The sequence below is a fragment of the Mus musculus genome, chromosome 9 (assembly GCF_000001635.26).
Source record: "Mus musculus strain C57BL/6J chromosome 9, GRCm38.p6 C57BL/6J".
NCBI classification, from domain to species: domain Eukaryota; kingdom Metazoa; phylum Chordata; class Mammalia; order Rodentia; family Muridae; genus Mus; species Mus musculus.
In genome coordinates, this window is record NC_000075.6 from 103,113,584 (window position 1) to 103,137,452 (window position 23,869).

Here is a 23,869-nt window from a genome sequence, read left to right on the forward strand (position 1 = left end):
GCTGGAGGGTTGGGAGCCGGGTGGAAGTCGGGGTTGCCTGTCCCGGAGAGCTGGGTTTGGGACATTTCACATCGTACCCAGCTCAGCTAGGTAGCCAGCTGGATCTGATTCCCTGTGCTTTGTAGATCCCAAGTGTCACAAAGGACACCTCCGTTCCTTGCTGTGTGGAAAGGATTTTGGGAGCACCTCAGCCCTAGGAGGGAGCCTGCAGGTGCACAGCAGCCTTGGGGGGTGGGGGGGGCTCTCAACTGTGTTGTCATTTGCCTGATTCCAGGCCTCCTGGACACTCAGTTTCTGTCTCTGAGTAGTGGGTAGCTGGAAGCAGCCCTTATGCCTCATGTTTCCCCCAGTGCCTGGACTATGCTGGAGTTCAAAGAATATTTGTTAATTCTAAATCTGAACACAGTTCCATAAAGAATCATATGTGGTGAGTTTGAATGAAACTCTGGGCTCCCTTAGCAACTGCTGATGGGTGGAACACACACACACACACACACACACACACACACGCCACCCCCAGTGAGAGTTCTGCCAACCCCTCCAGGTCTGGAGTCACAGAAGTGAGAGACAGCCTTTCCTCACATGCTCATGTGGAGAGAGAGTGGGGAGGTCTTGCCCAGAGACCCACTGTGAGTTGTGAACACTTTGGGAGCAGGAACCCCCACTTCCATTTTCCCGTCTGCCATTTTTAACTAGAGTGTCATTGGGAAATAAGATGACCTTCAATGCGGAAAGCCAAGTCTGGAACCTCTTTGAGAGGATTTATGGGCTCAGTTAGTTGGTTGTGGCCTGGTGGAATGCTTGGCTAATTGGTTAGGGGCAGGATTCATAGGCCCTTGGAACATAATCCATCATTGTGTTATTAGTGAGTTGTTTACCGCGGGTGTACAGAGCTTGTGGTGTCTGTGAGTCTCAGAAGTTATGTGTATTCCGGAGCCTAGTAGGCCGTGGCTGTAACCCCTTCCATCTTACCTCCTGACAGTTTGCATGCCAGCATCCTCTGCAGCCTGTGCTGTGGAGGGCGGCTCCTGACATCTGGTCCAAACCCTACCCAAGCTCTCCCTTCCTGTGTGATCACGGAGACCCCTCACGTTCCATACCAGGGCACTTGAGCCAACTGGAATCCGAGGCCTAAGCTTCCCTATAGAGGCCAGCTAATGGAGATGGGGGAGGGAGGCGATAAAAGAGGTTGAAAGGACACAACCTTCTCCTGATCTCTATTCCTGACATTGTGGTAGCATCCCTCTAGGCTTGTGGACAGAGACAGCTGGATTCTAAAGAGGGGTACCAGGCTTGGAGCAGGCTAAGGTAGGAGATACCCTGGAACAGATAATCATAGGTAGGCATGAGGCCTTCAAAGGTACCGAGGAACTGGTTCAGGTAGGAAGCCTTTGAGTGCCTGCTCTCCGGAACGCGCCTCTCGCCTGTGGACTGTAGTCTGACTGGCAGTGCCTGTGTCACATGGAGTAGGATCCTGGCCAGGTGCTGTGGACTTAGGGTGAGGTGTTTCCTTGCGTCAGGTAGGTCATGCAATGCTGCTGGCCTTCAGGTCGCTGTGTGGCGCCTCCCGATTAGCCCTAACACGGGTGGCAGTGGTGGCGAACCCAAGAGGGTGGTGCACGCCAGACTGGTGTGGAGCATCTGAAAAAGACAGGCAAAGTCTGAGGGAGAGTGGGCCTGCGAGGTGTCCATCTTTCTCCCAAGTTATCAGAGCCTCCCAGGGGATCTGGACCTTACCAGACACATCCTGGTGTGTGTGGTGAGGAGGGAGGGAAGGAAGAGTGGACAGACATGGGGGGAGGGGGGCTGTCTGCTTTCCCGGGCTGAGGCAGTAGGCCATCCGTCTCTATAGGCCTGAGTACAAGGAGTAGGGGTAGATTTCAGAGAAACCCCTCTCTCCTTGGCCCAGCTCTGCAGAAAGTGTAGGTAGAGGCACGCCTGTCAGGAGCGACTCTAACCTTCCGAACGCTACAGCCCTCTAATGCAGTTTCTCGTGTCGTGGTGACTCCCAGCCATAAACGCGTTTTGTTGTTGCTTCATAACTGTAATTTTGCTACTGTTATGAAGAGTAATGTCAATATCTGATATACAGGATAGCTGATACGTGATCCCAAGGAGGTCTCGACTCACAGATTTGAGAATGATGGGATTGCTGGCACCCGGTTGAGACCGTCCTATACATCCTCTTCAGCTAAGGGTTAAGAAACAACTGTCCACAGACTGAGCCCTGTTTCCTGCAACCACCCCATGCAGCACAAACCGTCCTGTCCTAGCTTGGTGGCAAGCCCACTGTCCCTTTTAGAAGCTTTTCTCCTTTCAACTTCCAGGCTTGTCACATGGACACAGCTTTGATTCTTTTAATGAACATTAAAAAAAAAAACCCAAAACCCCACAAAACTGGTTATGTGCAGTCCCATGACGCCTCTTCTGTCTCAGCTAGGTAAGGATTTTAATTTAAGGATTTTAGGGTGAGTTTTAAGCACCCTAAGTGGGTGACCAAAGCACGTTGAGAGGATTGTGTCTGAGTCATCTCGCTCCCTGCTCCCGTCTGTGGGCTGTGCGTGCTCACCGAGGATCTTGATTCGAAAACGATGACATCTTTGATGTGAGAGATTTGCTGATGGCCTGTCAGCAGATTAACAGTGAAGGGAGGTGAGGCAGCTTTGTGTGGTGTTCCTGGCACCTGGCACTCTCTCAGGCCAGATTCTTCTTATCGGGGAGTTGACAGTTGCTTTGTCTTGTTTTGTTTTTCCAGAGAATTGCATCATTATGCCATGGTCATGCCCAAGCACCTGAGATTCTCAAAGGGTTCCCCAACTCCCTTAATATCTCTGAAGAAATATGGAGGTGGAGTAGGGGCTCCTGTACTACCAGAGGTGGGGAAGGACACGGCAGACCAGACCAGATCTCTTGGAGGCTCAGACTCAATCCCCATGGTGTTCTGTGCCTTGCTTTCTCATCTCGGTTTTTTTCCCTCACCTTCTAATTTCTCTCTCCCATCCCTCTCTCTTGGGTGCTAGTACAAGAGAGAGAACCTTGGGCGTTGCGTATAGACCTACAACCCTTGATTTTTTTTCCCTATGTTTAACAAAGTGCGTCGGAATGACACAGACAGTAAGATGAGGCTGTCTGTATTCCTTCTGTTACTATAATGAAACACCCGAGTCAGGCCAGCTTTATAAGGAGAGCAGATTTGTGGAGCTCACACTCTGGAGGGTCAAGGACAGGGTGCTGGCATTGGCTCCATTCTGGTTGAGGCTCTCATAACAGATGACATCATGGTTGGGGAGTGATTCTGAGGGCACGAGGTCATATTACCACAGGAAGTTAGATAACTTCACAATCCTTCCCCAACACTGGCTCCAAGGGATCGAACCCCTCTTAGCAGGTTTTCAGGCTTACTCTTTGGGGGAGGGGTTAGGTGAAGGTCAGGGGCTAGGAAGATGGACAAGGGTCTTACACAGGCCTCACTGGCTTTGAACTCCCTGTGTGAATGGGGATAACCTTGAGTTCTCCTCCTCCTCCACCTCCTGAGTGCCAGGGATTGAATCTAGGGCCTCATGCATGCCAGATGAAGCACCAAATCCCCTGGTCCCGCCTCTTAAAGGACCCGCTGCCACATGAGGACTGAGCCACATCCAGACCAGAGACTTAAAGGTTAACCCTCGAGAGAAAAATGTTGTTATTTATAATCCTCAAATGCTCATAAATCATTTTAAAATAGAACAAAATAACTTCCTGTCCTTTGCTTCCATAGTGCACCCCTAAAACCAGTCTGTGTTGCCCTGACATTGCAGACCATCCTTAACAGACCTGAGAGAAGCGGCCTGTAGGTTACCTCCACCTGGCTCTCCCCACCCAACTTCCGCACCCAGTGCCTTTCACTGTGGCTTGACACAACAGGGCTCCTTGGTCTCAATATGATGACATTGTTGGCCACAACTGTCTGGGGAGCTGAAAGGTTTCGTAGAACAGCAAAACATAAACAGGATTGAACTACTGTGCTGGACACTGTCTGTCTGTCTGTCTGTCTGTCTGTCTGTGGTCCTTTGTTGTTTCTTGCTGTGCAGAAGAGATGATGGAGGAGCCCTTGCTGGAGGTTGCCAAGGAGAAGGACCAGACACGCCCTGAGATGGGCAGCTCTTTTGTTCGAGCCAGAAAGACAAGCTGCTGGGAAACAGCTCCAGGCAGGGCCTGGGACTTGAAGTCCCAAGGGGACTGGGAATGGCAGGCGCTTTGTTTCTAGAGCCAGGGAGCCTCCCCCCCCCCCCCCATGTTGGCTTACTTCGAAGGGCTCCTGAGGAGGTCTGTATTATAGGTCTGGGCTTCAGAAATGAAATTTTCTTCATTATTTCTATAACTTCTGCTTGAAACTTAAGAGCGATCATTTTAAAGAGTAAAATTTTTGTTGAATACTTCTTATCACTTTAATAAAGTAGCTTATTTTTAGAAGAAAAACATATTTATCCTGTTCTCTTGGTAACGAGACCAGTGGGAGTCCAGGTAACTGGGGCTACGTACCTCGGCCTAGCATCGTATCCAGGGAGTGATGTACTCAAGGGACAGGCCTGGGTCCTGAAGAGTACAGCTGACAGTGTGGCCCTGAAGGCAGAGTTGATTCTTTAAAGTGGTCTCCGAGAAATTCACTGAAGGGCTGGTTGCCCGTGTCCTTCCTCTGTGAACCTCAGGTCAATGCCCCGGGCTCTCCAGGGGCACTTTGTACCTTCCTGGTCACTCTGTGATAATCATGCACTGATTGCTATTTTGCGGTTCGTGAGGCTGCGGCTTGGAAAGAGCTGGTCCTGCCTACCATTAGTGTAACAAATTAGAGCTTGGAGTGCCGGGGTTTGGGGGACAGCTGAGTCAGGAGAGTGCCTGCCTTGCCAGCATGAATAGCTAGCCGAGCTTGAGCCCCAAAACTCACAAAAAAAAGTCGAGTGTGGTGGCAGATGCTTTTAATCCCAGCACTGGGGTGGCAGAGGCAGGTGTATCCCTGTGGCTTACCAGCCAGCCAACCTGGTCTACGAGGTGAGCTCAAGGCCTCCGGGTCAATGAGAGACGCTGTTTCATGAACCTTTGGATCAGGTCATTATCCAAGGCAGGGCCAGGAGTGGGGACAGAAGAATATTGAGGACTTAAAAGCAGAGTCTGCCATGAATGAATGACTCAGAACACCTGTACCAAACACTTTGCTAAAGAGGAACCAGTAGATCACCGTGTAGCTCCACTGACCATGAAGGATGCTGGAGCCAACCACAGGGAGGACAGGCTTTGGGGAAGGAGGCAGGCAAGCTCCCCACGAAGGAGGCTGGCAGCCCTGGCATTGTGTGGCAGGCAGTCTGTCTCCCCACACAAGGAATTGCTTACTTTGGATGGCCTGGAGAGAACCAATAGAGAATCAGCCTTCAGCCTACTTCTACTGGGGACATGCTGCTGGGGACTGTTCCCAACAAGGGGAAAACCAGTCAAATGTGGACCAAGCCCTGCTGGGCCTTGTCTTGCTCCTGGGACTGCCGTGTCCTGGAAACACAGATGGTTTTTGCCACCTGTTAAATGAGCCCCTGCTCCACTCTGGCTCCCAAGGCTCCTGGGTACAGTGGTTTCTTAGGCCAGATGTCATTCAGTGCTGGCATTAAGCAAGATGTCAGGCTTATAATGATACTTCAGCCTGGAGATGAGCATGCCGCTGGCGTGAGGTGCTGCGGAGAGGCTCTCCCGATGTGTGCTTTGGTCCATCCTGTACTTCCTGTCACCAGAAGGCACTTCTTCCACATACGGATGGCCTTAGAGGAAGGCAGCAAGGAAGGTACACCTCCCAGGCACTCGGTGCTCAGCACAGGGAGAGAGCCAGAACCAAGGTGGGTGGTAGTGACCTTGCCTAAGCTCCTGCTCCGACCATCACTGTGCCGGACCTCCTGAGTCCTGGGCATCTGGCCCGACTCACCCCCGTCACTTGTCTGGGTGGTGTCTGGGGTGCAGTAGAACCGTGCACACTCGTTCTCCTCAGCTGGCATGACCTTGCTGGAATTTCACAAAGATCAAACGCATGAACACACAGCATGCAGGTAAAGCTCGAGTACCAGCTGGCTTTGTCAATAAAATTGTGACGGAGCCTCCCTCTCCCCCTCCTCACCTTGCAGCTGTTAGGGAAGGAGTAGAGATGCATGAAGCATTTCTGCAGGTAGGCTGCACCTCGCAGCCCCGGGACAGCACATCCCAGTTGACAGCTGCAGAGATGGAGGCTCTGAGAGGAGGGGCTTCTGTGTGCCCAGCAGAGCCCAAAGGCAGACCCCACTCCGCAGGAGAGAGACTCAGGCCTCTGGCTCAGTGCTTGCTTGCTCCTGCTCATCGCCCGCAGAGGCGGGAGGCAGCACTGATATACCAGTTTCCCCACGTGAGGGCTACCCATACCCTCATGAGCACCTCATTCTCACTGGCAGACCACAGGGGCAGAAGCTGCTCTGGTGTGACCTAGACCGTTCAGATCAGCCTAAGGTAAGCGGGAAGAAGCCCTGGTCCTTATAAATAGGAAGCATTAGATTCAGAAGCAGAGCTATGGCTGTGGTCTGCTTGAGCAAGTCGTTTTATGGTGAGTGGGAAAGGCCTGTAGGCATGGGGATGCGGCAGACACAAGGGCCCCCTCTGTGCCAAGGCAGGAGAGGGCTTAGGGCCCCTGAAGAACTGAACAGGTTCAGGGCTGCTGGGACTCTAGTGCCCTGCAGGTGTGGGAGAGTAGCAGGTATAAGGGTTGAACCTACAGAAGATGGCAGGGCCAGCCCGAAGAGGCCTCCTTGCCTTCCCACACTTGGTGTCTGAGCCTTTCCTATAGAGAGTGGTGACCCCTGGAGGCCGGGACAGGGGAGGCCCATGCTCATGGATTAGGAGACAAAGGCAGAGTGTGGCATATTTGAGGGTCCAAGTGACTGACCTGGGGTCAGACAGGGGGCATTTGGGGAAGTGTAAGCCCAGCTTCTGCCTGGCTCTCTGGCCTACTCAGTTGGGTGGGTCTGTTCTCTCAGTTTGGTCTGCAGAGACAAGACTCAAGACAATGAGATGAATGAGGGAGGGACTCCCAGCTTTCTCCATACTGCCCTCAGATGTCCTAGAACCAGCCCCTGGGAGCTCCCCCATCTACACTGCCTCCACAGCAACCTGGGGTCCCTGGATGCTTTGGCCTTGGTGACATGGGTGTGACAGTCTGCAGCAGTCCTTCCAGACTTCCCTCTGCCCGTTGCTCTGGCAGATGTGGCATCTGATGCAGTGACGATCGGGCTCTGATTAGCCTCCTGCCGTTCCTCCTCTTTTGGGGGCCCTTGCCACACACGTCCTTTGCCTTCTCCTGTGCTGCTTTCCTTTAAGGTTAGGAGATTTGGTCGCACAGCGCAGATGAAGAGAAAGTGCTGTTGTCTGCCTTGACGACTGAAACTTAAGCTTAAACTGGCTGCTCCAAAAGCCAAGGTGTTTGAGAGCCAGGGACCAGAGTGAGTGGAGGCAGAGGACTGCCACTCTTGAACCCACCCCTAGCTGAGAAAGAGCAGCCTATTGGGATCAAATGAGAACAGGTTTTCAGATGACCCATGACCTCTGCTCTCTTCCCTTCCTGCCTCAGTAGTCTTCCAATGCAACGGAGCACCGCCTGGTATAGCTTTGGCAGCATGGCTGTAGTTCTGATTGGTTCATTTACAATGACAGCATCTCATAGTGACACTCGCCCCTTTAGCAGCACCAGATCTATCATCTCTGTGGTCAGGGTGGGTGAGGACTCTTCTCTGTGCTGGTGTTCAGCAGGGGAAAGAGGGACAACTTTGGCCCCTTCCAGCCTCCCCTGCAGGTGTGGGAGCTGGAGACCCATCCCTGGTTCTGGAAGAGATTGCTGTAACTGTGACCAGCGCACTAAAGCCAAGTCCCAGGGGACAGTCAGATAAGCTTCTGGCTCACTCTGAGAGTCCCAGTGAAACATCCCACCTTGACCCTGTGGTGAGCAGGAAGTAGGTCATAGGACAGAGCGGTGGAGCCATTTAGGACACGTTTCTCATTTTTTTCCCCTCCTGTCCAGTATAGTGAGCAGCCCCGGAGGGAGCCACAGGTGTAGCCAGAGGGAAGAGAGACCACGGGTGTGCTGAGTCAGGGAGAGTGTGCTTCCTGCTTCCAGCACAGGCCAGGCTCTGCGGCCACACTAGGTGTGCCTTCAGGGCTTGCTGGCTTCCTGTGAGGCTTCCAGAGCCAAGATGCTTGGTGGTTCTAACGATGCTATCCATCCTGGGATTCTGAACAAAGTCCGGTTAAAGACTGGAGGTTCTGTCAAACTGATGCTGATTCCTGGGCTTTGTATGTTGTGACTGTGAAGGGCAAGAAGAGGAGTGGGGCAGCAATGGAAAGGAGGACTCTGCCTGGTGCTCCCTGGAGCACCCCCACTGCCTGAGCACTCCCTGTGTGTGTTGCACCGTGGGGTGATGCTAAGCCTCATCTCTCCCTCCTCCAGGGGTCTGCGCTGCTGCCGCCGTGACCCTGCAGATGTACACTTATCTGGCCACTGTAAGAGAATGCTTCCAAATTGTTTTTAAACCCTCGGCATATCCTGTGTGAAGCCCTAGAACCTGTAAAGTTCTGAATTCTGCCTCACTGGGTTCCCTTCCCCTTCTCTACACCCTACCATAACACTGCAGGCCACTGCCCAGATCACAAGGAGCAGGAGGCCTGACAAGGCACCTGGCCAGTCTCCCGTCCTGAACCTTTCCTAACCACATCAGAAAAATGCCAGAGCCCCACCTGTAGAGCCAGGAAAAGTCTGCTCTTCTCTAGCTCTGAGAACAGAAGAGATGCTAGAGCTGGCATCATCTGGTGTCTTCTGGTTGGGGGGGGCGGGTATGGCATGGGGGTCTGGGCAGAGGGTGACCAGTGCCTGGACCAGTAGACCCTTCAGAGAAATCCTCCATTCTGCCTTCATCCCAGCAGGCTGGGAGAAATATCTGCTGGTTAGGAGAACTTGTTCCAGGGGATCAGTCCAGATCACAGCAGTAGGAAGGGGAAGGGAACCACTTGGTAAGTGGAAGGCAGCCCGTTACTGTGAGCCCCATGTTCTCAGATGTCCTTCTCCTGAGTGCAGATAGGACTTGGGACTTGCTGCTAGCCCGTACAGTATGGCAAAGGTCGCGGGAGGTCACTCATTTAATTGTGTCATTGGGAAAGGTAACAAGATATTTGTCCCTGGATGGTTTCATTTTATTTATTAATTAAAATTTACTCTCTAACAATTCCACATGTGTATGCAGTGTACTTTATTCATAACCACTTACTTTCCCAACTTCAGCCTCCCCCTCCCCCCCTCAGGACCACGCCAGGTGACATCGTCCCCTGCTCGCCACTATATTTTTTTGAGGCAGGGTCTCCCAGTGAACCTGGAGCTCACTGATTGGCTAGATTTGCTGTTCGGTGAGCCCTGGGCAATGTTCTGCCTTTGCCTCCTGTGCTATGATTTATAGGCCACCGATAGCTTTTCACACGGGAGCTGGGGATCCGGTCTCAGATCCTCATGCTGGTGTGGCAAGCCCTTTCTCCACTGAGCCATCTCCCCAGCCCTTCTTGGTTGGTCTATTAGAAAACTGTCCCTCCGTGCTTCGGAGAAATAAGCTGCCATGCTTTGGATAAGTGTGTGTAGAGAGGGGCTGGAAACTGTCTGTGGCTGACCTCGAACAAGAAAGTGTCTCCAGTTTTATAAGCTTGGAGGAGGACTCTAACTTCGGAAGAGAAATACGGTCTGGCAGACACCATGTTTGTGATCCCGTGAGACCCGAAGCAGAAGGTCCTTCAACCCATGTCTGGACTCCTAGCTGGCAGGGACTGAGAGATCATAAAAGTTCACTGTTTCCAGCCATTGTAACAATTACCGATGGCAGTCGGCACACAGAAATAGATAGTTTCTACAGAGGAGAGAAAGATCTTAGGGTGGGGAGATGCCTTTATCAGAGAGGGAGTGGCATTCTCAGGAGGGACCCCTGACCAGCCCTGAGTCAAGCAGCTACCCAGGCCCAACCTGTGAACCCCTGATGTGTGATCTGCTTATGTTCTTCATGTGTTCCTGTCTTAGTCGGGGTTTCTATTCCTGCACAAACATCATGACCAAGAAGCAAGCTGGGGAGGAAAGGGTTTATTCAGCTTACACTTCCACATTGCTGTTCATCACCAAAGGAAGTCAGGACTGGAACTCACGCAGGTCAGGAAGCAGGAGCTGATGCAGAGGCCATGGAGGGATGTTACTTACTGGCTTGCTTCCCCTGGCTTGCTCAGCCTGCTCTCTTATAGAACCCAAGACCACCAGCCCAGGGATGGCACCACCCACAAGGGGCCCTCCCACCCTTGATCACTAATTGAGAAAATGCTTTACAGCTGGATCTCATGGAGGCATTTCCTCAACTGAAGCTCCTTTCTCTGTGATAACTCCAGCTTGTGTCAAGTTGACACACAAAACCAGCCAGCAGAGTTCCCAAATAAACCTTGATTCGTGGCATTGTTCCCTGTCAGATGCAGGACTAGAACATTCTGTAGGGCCTCTGTCATGTCCTTGTGTTCTGACCCCACTCTGATCGATGGCCCTCCCAGGAACCAGGTTTATTGTCCCTTAACCTCTCTGCTGACCCTTGGCACTTCCCATTGCATGTTTACAGTGGAGCCTTAACAAGTGAAGTCTTCCTGGTCTGGTGACACCTTGGTGACCTTGTGTTTTTTATTTTTATTTTTTTCTTTTTGTGATTTTTCAAGACAGGGTTTTTCTTGTGTAGCCCTGGCTGTCCTGGAACTCACTCTGTAGACCAGGTTGGCCTTGAACTCAGAATCTGCCTGCCTCTGTCTCCCAAGTGCTGGGATTAAAGGTGTGTGCTACCACTGCCCGGCGACCTTGTGGTTTCATATCAGCAGCAAGGACAAGAGTAAAAAGAAGAGCTTCGGAGGGTGGGTCTCAGTTGTTCATTGGAAGAGACAGTGCCTGCATGTGGCCCTGGTTAGACAGGTGGCTTCTGAGGGTGATTTCTCCGTTGTGCATTGGAAGAGATGGTGCCTGGATGTGGCTTTAGTTCCGTACCCCCCATTCCTTCCTCTGGCTTCACAACTCTCTGGTAAGATCTGCATCAGAGTCTTCTGTGGTTTGGGCCATTATGGGGCTGCTTTTAGGAATGGCTCCTTAGAGACCTTGAGCTTACAGAGTCAGAAGAAGACTAAACATTTGCTCTGGTTCCCCGTTTCCCCATCCAGTCTAGTGCCGGACAAGCAACCATCTGAGTTCCACAAAACTGGAGGAGACACAGCGATCCTTCCTGTATCCCAGATGGCCGTTATCCACTCACAGGCCCAGGGCCCTGAGGTCTCCAGTGTGTGTTCCTTCCTCATGGTACTTTGGCAGGAGGCCTGCCTCTATGCAGGTGTCTGAGGAGCAGGAGATGGTCAATTTTGTCTGAATGGGAGGTCTAGAAGTTTCTCTCTTGCTCTTTTTTTTTTTTTTTTTTTAAAGATTTATTTATTTATTATATGTAAGTACACTGTAGCTGTCTTCAGACACTCCAGAAGAGGGCGTCAGATCTTGTTACAGGTGGTTGTGAGCCACCATGTGGTTGCTGGGATTTGAACTCCTGACCTTCGGCAGAGCAGTCGGGTGCTCTTACCCACTGAGCCATCTCACCAGCCCTCTCTCTTGCTCTTGTGTTCCCCTTTATAGCTGGCTTGAGCAAGGTAGGCCTGAGCCTCTATCCACCTCCTCCTGGGCCAGCTGAATGTTGAGCTGCTGTGTGAGGGTCTGTAGGAGGACAGGAGAAGAAGCAAGGGCCCACAGAGGCAGCATCAGAAGCAGCCCCCTGTCTGGAGACTAAGAGCATCCCAGTTTGCCTCTTGGCACGATGCTCTACCCCTGTACCACAGTTCCTTTGAGAAGGGAGTAGACTTCTGGGAAGGTGTTTGCCAGCATCGGTCTTCAGGTCCCTTCCACATCCCTGAGCAAGCTTTATCCCATTGTCATGTCAAAGTCGTGACCCTAGTTTGAGGAGCTTTAGGTAGTCAAAAGTCTCTCTGACAACTTAGGATGCATAGCCATCCATGCACTCTGTCCTCCATCTTGCCACCTCACCCCTTTCTTGTATTCCTCAGACTTTTAGCATCCACAGCACCAGCCTTGGGAAGAAAAGGGTGAATATGCCCATTACTTTGCCAACATTATGGCTGGATGAGCCAAGACACCTATTAGATAAGCTATAAGCTTGCAATAGCAGGAACTTACATTATGGCTGGATGAGCCAAGACACCTGTTAGATAAGCCATAAACTTGCAATAGCAGGAACTTCCTAAGGGGGCAGTGGGAATATAGCATTGCTATCTCTCTTCTCTGCAGTATGTTGTGTTCGTGGTGAACCAGTTCTGCACCGCATGGATGTGTGGACACAGTTGGCCTGGAGGGGCTGGCTGGAGTTGGGCTGAGCCTCAGAGCAGTTGAATGGGAGCACATTTGCCCATTGCAGTGTGACTTTTCCTGGGAAGCCCAGGGTTGCTATGGGTACGGTGGATGGGGACCTGCCAGTGTGGTGTGGCTGGCACTCAGATGTTTTTACTTGGCCCCAGAAGGAAGACACCATACCACTCTGAAATTGCTATGAGTGTGCAATGCAATGAGGCAGAAAGGATTCAGACCTGGGTAGGTCAGCTGGGAGTTCTGCAGCCTACAGAGGGTGCCAAGATCTCGGGAGGGTCTTAGAAACCGTGAAGGTGATGTCCTTGATCATCAGTCCCAGTAGCGAGAAGCCCAGGGAAGTCAAGACGTTTCCACATCGACCCATTGTATTGGCCATATATGTGCATACACTGTCTGTATGTGTACTACATACATCTCAAATGTGCATACAGCAGTGGCACCCTGTGATAAGAGCTCCCAGCAGCCACTGACCTGGCTCAGTCCTGTTCGTCTATGAGGCTTGAATAAATGTACAGTAATATTCCAGTTCCTTAGGAAAATTTCATATTCATCAGGGGATATGCAGTCCTTAACAGAGTGAACAGTTCTTTCAGAGGACCCAGGTTTGGTTTCCAGTGCCCACATTGGGTGGCTTATGACTACTCCAGGGGTTCTGATACCCTTACTCTGGCTCCGGGGGTTCTGATACCCTTTTCTGTCCTCCTCAGGTACTTCACTCACTTTGAGTACATGGCCCCTCACATACACGTGTACTGAAACATGTACTTAAAAATAAAATCTTACAATTTTTATATTCAGCAGCACATTTGTTTAATCAGACAGAATGCACCATTTCCTAAATATATCGGGTATCTCAGAGACTGTGTGTATATAAGCATATATGTTACATATTAATATATAATATTTCCCCTTTGCTGTTCATTTTAGCATACTTTTAAGCTTATAAAAAAGTTACAGAAATAATACCAAAGCTTCCCGCCTGCCTTTTACCCAGGACTCCCAATTTTTTAATTTTTACAACTCTCACAGAGTTCTCCAGACTTTTGTGAGATAGATATTTCTCTCTCCATTGAATGTCTGAGGAAGCTGAAACCCAGAGAAGGTGGTAACTGACATAAGATCACACAGCAGACCAGAGGCAGAGGCAAGATTAAAACCCAAGCCCGTTGGTCCTTAGAGCATCTGTGTGAGCAATGAGGCTGTGTGACTCCGTTGACGTCTCCTCTTCTGCCCTGTGTTTCTTTTCTTGTACAGTAGATCTGCGAGCAGTGAGTTATCTCATCTCATCTGTCTTTATCTCACTTACATTTCTGAAATGGTTTTTTTTCCCCCTGGGGGTAGAATCTGGGGCTGCCGATATTTTGAAGATGCCCCTTGCTCACTCTGTCATGGCCACTGGAGCCCTAGGCCAGAGGCCAACTCTGAAGGTTCCAGTGGGCCAGGTCCCTGTCACTTACTCCAAAGAAGGCAGGTGGGATGGCGGAGATGCAGCAAGGAAGGATGTTAGTCAGCACTGCTGTGCGGGGAAGCAGCCTTTGTTAAGCCTGTGCAGTCTGTCTTCTGGGGACGACTCGGGCTTTAGGTTTAAAGAGAGGGAGATTGGGAGATACATAAGTAAGCAGGCTTGGTTAAACTGGTCTAGGTGATTATATCAGTTCTGGCTCTGCCAGCTGACTGAAGTCCTTCAAGGAGGCTTCCAAGGGAAGGGACACTGCAGGCAGGCATTCTGTCCCCAAGGTATCCAGGTGGTGGCAGGTTTAGAGCCGTGAGTGGCTACTTTCTGGTACGTTGTGTTTCATTCACTTTGTTTGGGGTGGGGGAGTAGAGTGTCTTGAACAGAACTTTGACAGGAAGATGTTTTTATCTGCATGCTTTCAGGCTTGAAGAGAGCGAGATACGTCACTGACGTTTGCGCAGACCGCCCCTGAGTAACTAACATGCCTATGTGCAGAGTTAGGCAAAGCCGGAACTTGAGTCGGAGCAGGACCTCACTGTGTAAGAGACCAGCCTACTTCTGCCTCCAGAGGGCTGTTGGGATTAAAGGCGGACACCAGGGTATTCAACTCTGACCAAGTTTAAGACCAAAGAGGAAGATGTGAAAGTGAAGGCTTTTCTCCTGCTTTAGTTTTAGTCTAGTTTTTGCCTCCTGGGGCCAGTGAGGAGCCAAGTTTCTTGGTAAACGCAGTTTCCACCTGCCTGTTGTATCGCTTCAGAGTAACAAGGACTCTCATAGTTCTCTCAGGTTTATTGTTATTTTTGTTTAAATAGTTACCTTTAAAGCCACTTAAATGACAAAAGTCTTGGTATCTGCCCACGATTGTCGATTGTCCTTAACTCTCTTTTGTGTCTGTGTGTTTCTACCTAGTGTCATTTCCTGTATTCCTGAAGAATTTCCCAGAACAGTTTTTGTCATGAGGATCTGCTAGTGATAAATTCTGTTAGCTTTTGTATGTTTTTAGATAGATAGGTAGGTAGATAGATAGATAGATAGATAGATAGATAGATAGATAGATAGATAGATAGATAGATAGATGGATGGATGGATGATAGACAGAGAGGCCTCTTTATCGTGCCATTGCTTTTAAGGATATTGTCCCTAGGTATAGAATCCTACGTTAATATTTAGTGTAAGTTTTTACTTTCAGAACTGTTTTTTTTTTAAACCTTAGGACTGGGAATTGAATCAGGGCCTAGTGAATGTTGAGCACTCCGTTGTCTTCTTGCTTATATCGATTTAGGGAAGAGCTCTGCTGCCCCCTTGTCTTCGCATCTTGGTGTCACCGTCCAGCTGGCTTGAGCACCAGAGGCATGATTGGACAGGTCAGAGTGGAAGGCTGGAGCCTCAGACTTGGAGCAGTAGCCGGAGTCCCATAGGGGATGTGCCCCACCCCCCAGCCCAGGCCCTGTGTATACTTTCAGAGATGTCTTAGGGTTTTGCTGCTGTGAACAGACACCGTGACCAAGGCAAGTCTTTAAAAGACAACCTTTAATTGGGGCTGGCTTACAGGTTCAGAAGTTCAGTCCATTATCATCAAAGCAGGAACATGGCAGTGTCCAGGCAGAGCTGAGAGTTCTACATCTTCATCTGAAGGCTGCTAGTGGAAGACTGACTTCCAGACAGCTAGGGTGAGGGTCTTAAAGCCCATGCCCACAGGGATACACCTACTCCAACAAGGCCACATTTCCAAATAGAGCCATTCCCTGGGCCGAGCACATACAAACTATCACAAGAGGTTTCTGCTAACCACTGGCTCTGTGCAGCTGGGAAATGGAGCTTCTTGGTGGACTCTTCTCCCCCTCCCCTCCCCTCCCCTCCCCTCCCCTCCCCTCCCCTCCCCTCCCCTCCCCTCCCCTTCTCTCTCTCTCTCCCCCTCCCCACTCCTATCTCACACTTCAGCCTTTGAGACCTCCAGTCACAGATAGAGAAGACACTGGACACTGCCCTACAGCTAGCTCCCTGGTATTTTGTTCATGTTGATTCTTTTATAGCTCATCTTTGATAGTGTTTATCACTGTTCGAAAGTTCATTGCTGTTCTCTTCTGTGATGTGCAATCATCTTTGACATCATAGTTTTCACTGCTGGGATTTTGATTTGTGTCTTTAAAAACCTTTTCCTTGTTTCTGTTTAATTTTTTGGACATATGGAATGCAGCAATAACAGTCTCATACGTAATGTTGAAAGACCCTCGTTTCTGGGGAGACTCTTGCTCAAGTCCTGGGATGAGCTGACGCCCCAATAACTCGAGAGAAACCGTTCTTGATGCAATATCACAGGAGGTTTATTTATCAGCATGCTGAGGCTGAGCTCGTAACCCACACAGGGGCAGAGGAGATGACCCCCAGCAGTTGCAGTCGAGGGTTTTTAAAGAATAAACTGCAAGGTGAGGGGAGGATAGGACCACAAAGAATGGGGAAGCTGAGTAAACACTGAAAAATGGGGATGGTGAATTACGGCTCATCTCTCACGGAAAGGTTACAGGCTATCTTTGGCAAACATTCTTGGTCCCTTACACTATGGGTCAGGCACCTGGGTGGGTCACCCAGTGGTCATCATTCTCTCAGGCTGAAGGCGAAAGAACAAAGAACTCCATGCTAGGCTTCGTTTCTAGGGAGTCTAAGAAACACATTGAGTTGGGGGTCTTACAATGTCTTTATCTGCTAATTCTACTGCATCAGTTTGGGTTTGGTTCCAGCTGATTTTTGTCTCTCCTTTTTTTCCCCCCAAAAAAAGATTTATTTATTTATTTACTACATGTAAGCACACTGTAGCTGAGTTCAGACACTCCAGAAGGAGGCTTCAGATCTCAGTATGGATGTTATTGAACCAGCATGTGGTTGCTGGGATTTGAACTCCAGACCTTCAGAAGAGCAGTCAGTGCTCTTACCCGCTGAGCCATCTCACCAGCCTTTCTTCTCTCCTTTTATGTTCCCATTTTCAGGCTTCTTTGCATGCCTGGAGTTTTGGGTTTTTTTTTTTTAAGGTTTTAATTTTTTATATGTATGGGTGTTTTGCCTGCAGGTATGTTTGTGTACCACATGTGTGCCCAGGACCCAGAAGATAGCGTGGAATCCCCTAGAACTACAGTTAAAGATATTTGTGGGTTCTAGGAATTGAACACAGGTTTCCTGGAAGAGCAGACAGTGCTCTTAGCCTCCGCACAACCTCTCCTGGTGATTTTCTTTTTTAAATTGTTCAGGTTTATTAATTAGAAGGTGCCATATCCTGACTCTGTCTTCAACAATTATATTCCAGGCTTCTTTTCTTTCTTTCTTTCTTTCTTTCTTTCTTTCTTTCTTTCTTTTCTTTCTTTCTTTCTTTCTTTCTTTTTTTTTTTTCTTTTGGTTTTTTGAGACAGGGTTTCTCTGTATAGCTCTGGCTGTCCTGGAACTCACTTTGTAGACTAGGCTGGCCTCGAACTCAGAAATCCACCTGCCTCTGCCTCCCGAGTGCTGGGATTAAAGTCGTGTGCCACCATGCCAGTCTTATTTTCGAGAGTTATGAACAATCTTTTTTGGCACAGGGAAGGAATTATCTAAGTAATTAAATAAGGGCGGGTACTCCTGGCACACTGTGGTTCTAAGCCTGAGAATACAACTGTTACCCTCATGCTGGCTACCCCGGCTCTCCTCTGCCTTCCCACCACAGTAAGCAAGCAGCCAGACCTTAGTTCTGTCCTTTGGCTTCAGGACTCTGGGCTGATGGGAGGAAGTGGGACGTCACTAAGATTATGAAGCCCTGGGGTAAGAGGATTCTGCCCACAGCAGTAAAGGAGTCTTTTCTAGAACTTCCATCCCACAGTATATTAAAGTCAATTTGGGTCTTAAAGACCATTTGGCTCAGCCTCAATGGAATACCAATGAGCCAAGGCAAAGCCAAGACGTGTTCAGGGCACATTGGCCAACTTAGGCCTCCATCATTTGACAGGCAGCTCTGGCTGGGTCTTGATGATTGAGCAAGTCACTGTTATATCAATGAACCCATCTCACTCATGAACAGTGCCTTTCTCAGTTCTGGACTGTTTGTCCCACATGTCTGTTGTGGGACACAGTGTCTTTATTTCGGTAACCTGAGGCCTTACTCTGCAGAGCCACCTTCAGGCAAGCCCGTCCTGTGTTTCTAGTTCCTGGTTTCCCTTCTTTAGCCCTTGACCATGTGATGTCCCCTTCCCTTTTGTTGTCCACGTCTTTCAGTCACTCAGTCCTGTACCTACTACCACCCTGTATGCCTCCTGACCTCAGGTGATAGAGGTTGGGGTCGGGGCTCTATGTCATTCCCTGACCTTGAACTGAGAAAGCCTCAGGTCAGAGCTCAAGACCTCTTCCTGATCCTGGCCTGAGGTTGGCTTTGGCTTGTTTTAGTGTCGTAGGGTTAAGGAATGGGACACTCCTGTAGCTCATGCACCCCAAATCATTCATTCTCACAGTGGGGCTGGCCAGGAGTAATGCCCGAGGTCTATTTAGGATTAGGGGAGAAGAAGAAATCTCAGTTAGGTCTGGGTGGGCAGGGATGATTTGGTGTGAAATCTCTTGAGGCTGTGGGGAAGGAGAGATAGAAGCAAAACTAACGGCTTGCGAGCTCCCAGAGGGCTTTGGAGGGTAAAGAATGGACTCAGAAATGTGAAGTACTGCATAGTAGTCTGTGTGGGTACTCACCCCACTTGATGCTGGGTCTCCAGCGCTTGCTTTATAGCCCCCAAGTTTGTACCTTTGACTGGCATCTCCCCATTTCCTCCGACCGTGTGCTCCAGCAATCACCTGCAATTCTTTGTCCTCTGTAGATTGAACATACAGGTGAGACCATGTGGCTGTGCTGTGTCTTTTTGTGTGCACAGTATTGTCATTACAAAAAAAGGGTATCAGTGGCCCATGCACACACATAGGCATGCACGCACACACATATACCACAGGCACACGTATACACATGCCAGGAAGGAAGCTGTGTTGTGATGAATACATCAGCTGGATTAACTGCCATATCCCTGCGTACATATCTATAGAGAGAGGGAGTTCTGTCAGAGCATCACCTCCTATATGTTAACTCTTTATAGCATTGACTCGTCAGCTATGCCTCCGTACACCTGGGGGTGGGGAAAGAATGGCAGCTGGAGAACACACGGATGAGCATCATGCAGGAAGGTGGCAGAGCCCTCCCTCTGGGCAGCCGGAGGCCCGGGTTGGGCACCTTTGGAAGAGTCTCACCTACCTCAGCCCTTGGGCAGCTCTTCCCTCCAATTAACTTTCTACTGAAGGAGGAGCCACTGGAAAAGAAGCAAGACAGCCAAGAGTGTATGTGTAAAATGGGAAACTGAGGCTGGGCCTCCCAAGGCACTGTCTGGTGGCCGTGTGCAGGCTTAGCAATCCATTGTCATTATGTCACAGAGCTTTGAGGAGGGTGTCTGGAAGACTGACCACAGCATACCTCAGGCTCCTAGACAAGGGAAGCAGGCTTGTCTGTAGTATTAGACTTTGTGGGGAACAAGGAACTTTTATTTTGCCCTTCTGGTTTCTGCCTTATCCTGTCTACATGGCTGAAGAGTGGGTTTCTTTTTTATTTGACAGCATTTTATTTTTAATTCTTCTATTAATTCATCATCACTATTGAAATTATGTATATGTGTCCAAGAAGGCCAGAGGTATCAGATCCCCTGGATCTGGAACTGGAGATAAAGGTAGCTGTGAGCCACCGGACATGGGTGCCAGGAACCAAGCTCCGGTCCTCTGCAAGAGCTGTAAGTGCTCTTAACCCTAGAGCCATCGCTCCAGCTCCTGAGAGTTGAATTCTGTGTTGCTAAGCTCTTTCTTTGGATCCCCTGATCGATCCTGCTCTTTCTTGCTCTCACAGAAGGGCTGTAATCCTCAGGGATTGCAATGGCTTCAAGGTCAACACCCAGTCAGGGCCACATAGGAGGCCAGAACTCCCTTCTGTTGGCCTGGATCCCCACTTCTCCAGCCAGCACAGAGGATGGTAATGAAGAGACATCTGAGTCAGGACAAGCTTCCAGAACACTGGGCTTAGAGGAAGTGGGGCTGTGGGGGTGGGGTGGGCGGGGAGACTGAGGCAGGAACACTCAGAAGGGCAGAGGCTCAGGCATGGCCAGCTCTGGCTGGTATGGAAGGGCCTAAGCCACACTTGCCTGCCCCATGCCTTGCTACCCTCAGCCTCCCTCTTTGTCCTGCCCCCCATCCCCTTGTTCCATCTTTACTGGCCCCCTAGTGAGGCCCAGGCAGCTGAGCATCCGCTGGTGGAGGGAATTAACATACTTAATTAAAGTGTCCACGAAGAGCTTTGCATACTTCTTAATTACTGTCTGAGTCTGTGGGGGGAAGGTTTGGAATGGGATTTTTTTTTTCACCTGTTTCCGAATTTAGCTGACAGTGAGCCAGCTGGGCCCTGAGGGCTCAGGTGGGAGCTGTCAACACCGCTTTGAGCTGGGGTGGCAGAGCAGGGTGTGGAGGGGAATCCTGGCCCCAGGCACATTTGCCTTTCCGCAGTCAGAGAGGGCTGGGGTTTCTGTTTCTTTAACCCAGAACAAAAGGAGACAAGACTCAGACAATGGTAGCTGGTGTCTTCTCAGCTCCTCTCCTCCTCATAGGGCCTGAGTGCACACCACACCGCCACGACTGGGCCAATTTCAGGGTGCCTGTTGTGCAGAGGTTTCAGGGGGTGGTGGGGGCATCTTTTGGGAGTGCTATGAAACAGTGACACGGGGTCAGGATGGCCCTGGCCTGTCACTTCCGGTTTCAGGCCCAGGCTGTGAGTGAGCTCTGTCCATCATCAGGAGGACTAGGCTGAATTTTATCTCTGTCCAGTGCTGCAGAGCAGTCAGGGACAGTAACGTGAGCTTGAGTTGATGGCAGGCTGCAGGCCCAGGCTCTTGTAGGTGGCACAGCTTTGGGCAGGCTTTGGCAGATTTTCCATCAAATGATTTCTGCAATGGTTTCTTTTGCCCTCTCACTCCCCGGCCCTAACAGCAGTCTCTCCACCCACATTCACACTCACTTGGAGAGGAGAGTGAGGGGGAGGTGTGTCCTTCACAAAGTGAGACAGCAGCAGGACGTGGGTCTGGAACTCACCATCTATTCAGCTCTCATCCTGTGAGCCAGGCCCAAGCCACACCCAGTGTCCTCATGAGTACTGACTCGGGCATGCCACCCGTGGCACAGTGTGGGTGGATGACGTGAGGTGAAGGGTAACCCCATCACCCAGCCCTCAGATCTTCACCACTCCACACCAAACCAGGTGTCAGCTCCCCTCAGAGAGGATGTGTGCTAGGACCGCCCAGCCCAGTCACAGTGCAGCCCCTCCCTGAAGCTTGGCAGGTCAGGTATTTATGGCGGGGTGTAGCTCCACGTGGCCAGGGCTGTTGCTGGAGAGCAGCCTGCTTCCTCACTAAGAACTGGGCTCACAGGATGAACCTGACATAGTTGGCACCCAGTAGGGGGTCAGCGAATGCTGAAACTTCACTGTTTTCTGCATCTACTTGGAAACCACCAGAGCGTGCACAAGTCACTCTGTCTGGAACTTGTGCTGAGATGGGTCCCAGAGCCTGTGGGAAGCCAGTGGAGTGCATGGACCCCAGGGAGACAGACAGGCAGGTACTGGGAGCGGGCCATCAAGGCTCAGCGTTCAGTCTATCTAGCAGCTGGCAGTAGTGCCGTGGTGTGTGGAAGTGAGCGCCTCACAGCCTGTGGGTATGCGTGAGCCTTGTCCCACAGCTCAGGAGAGAGTTCTGAGAAAATAAGGTTTTGTGGGAAATATGCATAAATCCTTTGCTCGTGAGATTGAATGATTGCTGTAATATTTACTTCCTGGACACAGTGCTTCCTTGTGTGTCCTGGTCGGGTCGTTATTATACCTTCATGGTGCTCAGAATCTAAGCTCAGTACCTGATCGAGCCTTGTTGGCTGGGATTCCAGGGATGGTCACAAAGCCAGGTGACCTGAGACATCCTGTGCTCTCACTTGACTCTGACCTGCCAGGGGTCCTGTCACCTCCTATGTTAGATCACACCCCACTGCCCCTGCGTCCTTCTGAATAGTCCATCTCTCACCAGACTTCAGCCCCACCTCCTGGGTGGCTTCTGTAGCCAGTCTCCTGGAGCAGTGTAAGAGTTCCTTTTAAAAGCTCGGAACTGGCTGGGCGTGGTGGCAGCACTCGGGAGGCAGAGGCAGGCGGATTTCTGAGTTCGAGGCCAGCCTAGTCTACAAAGTGAGTTCCAGGACAGCCAGGGCTACACAGAGAAACCCTGTCTCTGTGTATCTCATGCTGTGGATCAGACCACCCAAAACTCAGCTGCCCAGAGATAGGGAGGGTAGTCACCCGAGTCTCTCGAGTTCATAACTGGAGCAGGACACAGCGGGGTAGGTATTAGCTCTGAACATACAGCATTGTGAGTGCTAGAGTCCTCGGAATGAGAAGGCCCACGCACTCACAGGTGACTTGGGATGGGAGATGTCTCGGTTTCTCGTCACAGGAGCACCAGAGTGGTCTCACCCAGGTGGGCTGGCGTGAGAGCCCAGTTCAGGGTGTATAGACAGGAGCACACTCCTGGCAGGTGATCTGCCCTTTCTCCCCAGTGACACACAGAACCATTTGTGTCCCCAGAGTAGGACCCTCCAGACGCAGCCCCTGACGGATGCCGGGCTTGCATTGTGAGGGCATATGGAGTGGGGACCGTCCCTGTGGTGGGAATGTTGAACCACCATCCCTGGGTACATCCACATCCTGCTGAAGCCTCCTTGGGCGCTCGCGATGCCTTGGATGCTTCAGCTATGGCTGCCACACCCGGCAGCGAAGCCTTCTCATCTGCCCCTTGTAGCTCCACATCCGGTGCCAAAGGTGAGGTTTTGTTTAAATCGATCCTGCAGCTTCATGGAGCTTCCTGTGTCCCTCATGGGAACAGTGTTTTTATTTCTTTCTTCACACACTGTCTGCCTCCATTATTCTCCCCCTCTCCCTCTCTCCCCCTCTCCCTCTCTCCCCCTCTCCCCCTCTCCCTCTCTCCCTCTCTCCCCCTCTCCCTCTCTCCCTCTCTCCCCCTCTCCCTCTCTCCCTCTCTCCCTCCGAATTTGCTAGCTCTTCCCCGCTGCCTTGGGGTCTTGGTCCCACCAGCAGCTTTGCTGACAGACCCCAGGATCTGCTACTTGCCAAGACCTCTCTCCAGGAAGGAGGCAGAGTGGTACTCACTCCTTCACTGCCTGTTCACTTGGAGACCTTGGGCATGGTTTTTTCTTTTCATTAATTAATTAATTAATTCACTTTTCATCCTGATCCCCGCTCCTCTCCCTCCTCTCCTCCCAGTCCCACCCTCAGAAGCCCCCCCACCCCACCCCCGTGGTTACTAACCCACACATCAGACACATCAGTCGCAGCAGGACTAAGCGCATCGTCTCCCACTGAGGCTCAGCTATTAAAAACAAAGATATGGGGCTGGCAAGATGGCTCAGTGGTTAAAAGCACTGACTGCTCTTCCAGAGGTTCTGTGTTCAATTCCCAGCAACCAACCACATGGTGGCTCACAACCATCTGTAATGGGATCCGATGCCCTCTTCCGGAGTGTCTGAAGACAGCTCCACTGTACTCATATGCATTAAATAAATAAATAAATCTTTAAAAGAAATAAAAGAAAGATATGGTGCATCCATATGAAGGCAAATAAATGGAGCTAGAAAATACCATCCTGAGTGAGGTTACCCCAGACCCAGAAAGACACTCATGGTCTGTACTCATAAGTAGATATTAGCCATAAAGTACAGAGTAACCATACTGTAATCCACAGACCTTAAGCTAAGTAACACGGAGGGCTCAAGGGAGGATGTTTGAATCTCACTCAGAGGGGGAAATAGGCATCGGAGATGACTAGAGGGAGGGAACCTGACCTCGGCTATCTTAATGCATAGCATGGAGATGGGGATTC

At 50.6% G+C, this 23,869-nt stretch overlaps 1 protein-coding gene and 1 long non-coding RNA gene across 6 annotated transcripts in view; one reads left to right on the forward strand and one right to left on the reverse strand.

The window, feature by feature from the left end:
• Positions 1-23,869, forward strand: part of Rab6b (RAB6B, member RAS oncogene family) — a 73,610-nt gene that overhangs the window by 1,917 nt on the left and 47,824 nt on the right. The window contains exon 1 of one of the 5 annotated variants that reach the window (XM_006511737.3): positions 14,335-14,446. The exons of 2 other annotated variants lie outside the window; for them this stretch is intronic. In XM_006511737.3, the coding sequence (XP_006511800.1) occupies positions 14,389-14,446 (58 nt within the window). In that variant the 5' untranslated portion in view covers positions 14,335-14,388. Of the gene's footprint in view, positions 1-14,334; positions 14,447-20,009; positions 22,792-23,869 lie in introns of those variants that run through there. 2 more of the 5 variants (XM_017313401.1, XM_006511736.4) reach the window with 2 other exon arrangements.
• Gm51658 lies at positions 1,155-19,387 on the reverse strand. The gene is made up of 3 exons (XR_003948080.1): positions 19,156-19,387; positions 18,606-18,724; positions 1,155-1,641 (listed from the first exon to the last, which is right to left on the reverse strand). It is a non-coding gene; the product is annotated as a predicted gene, 51658 (long non-coding RNA).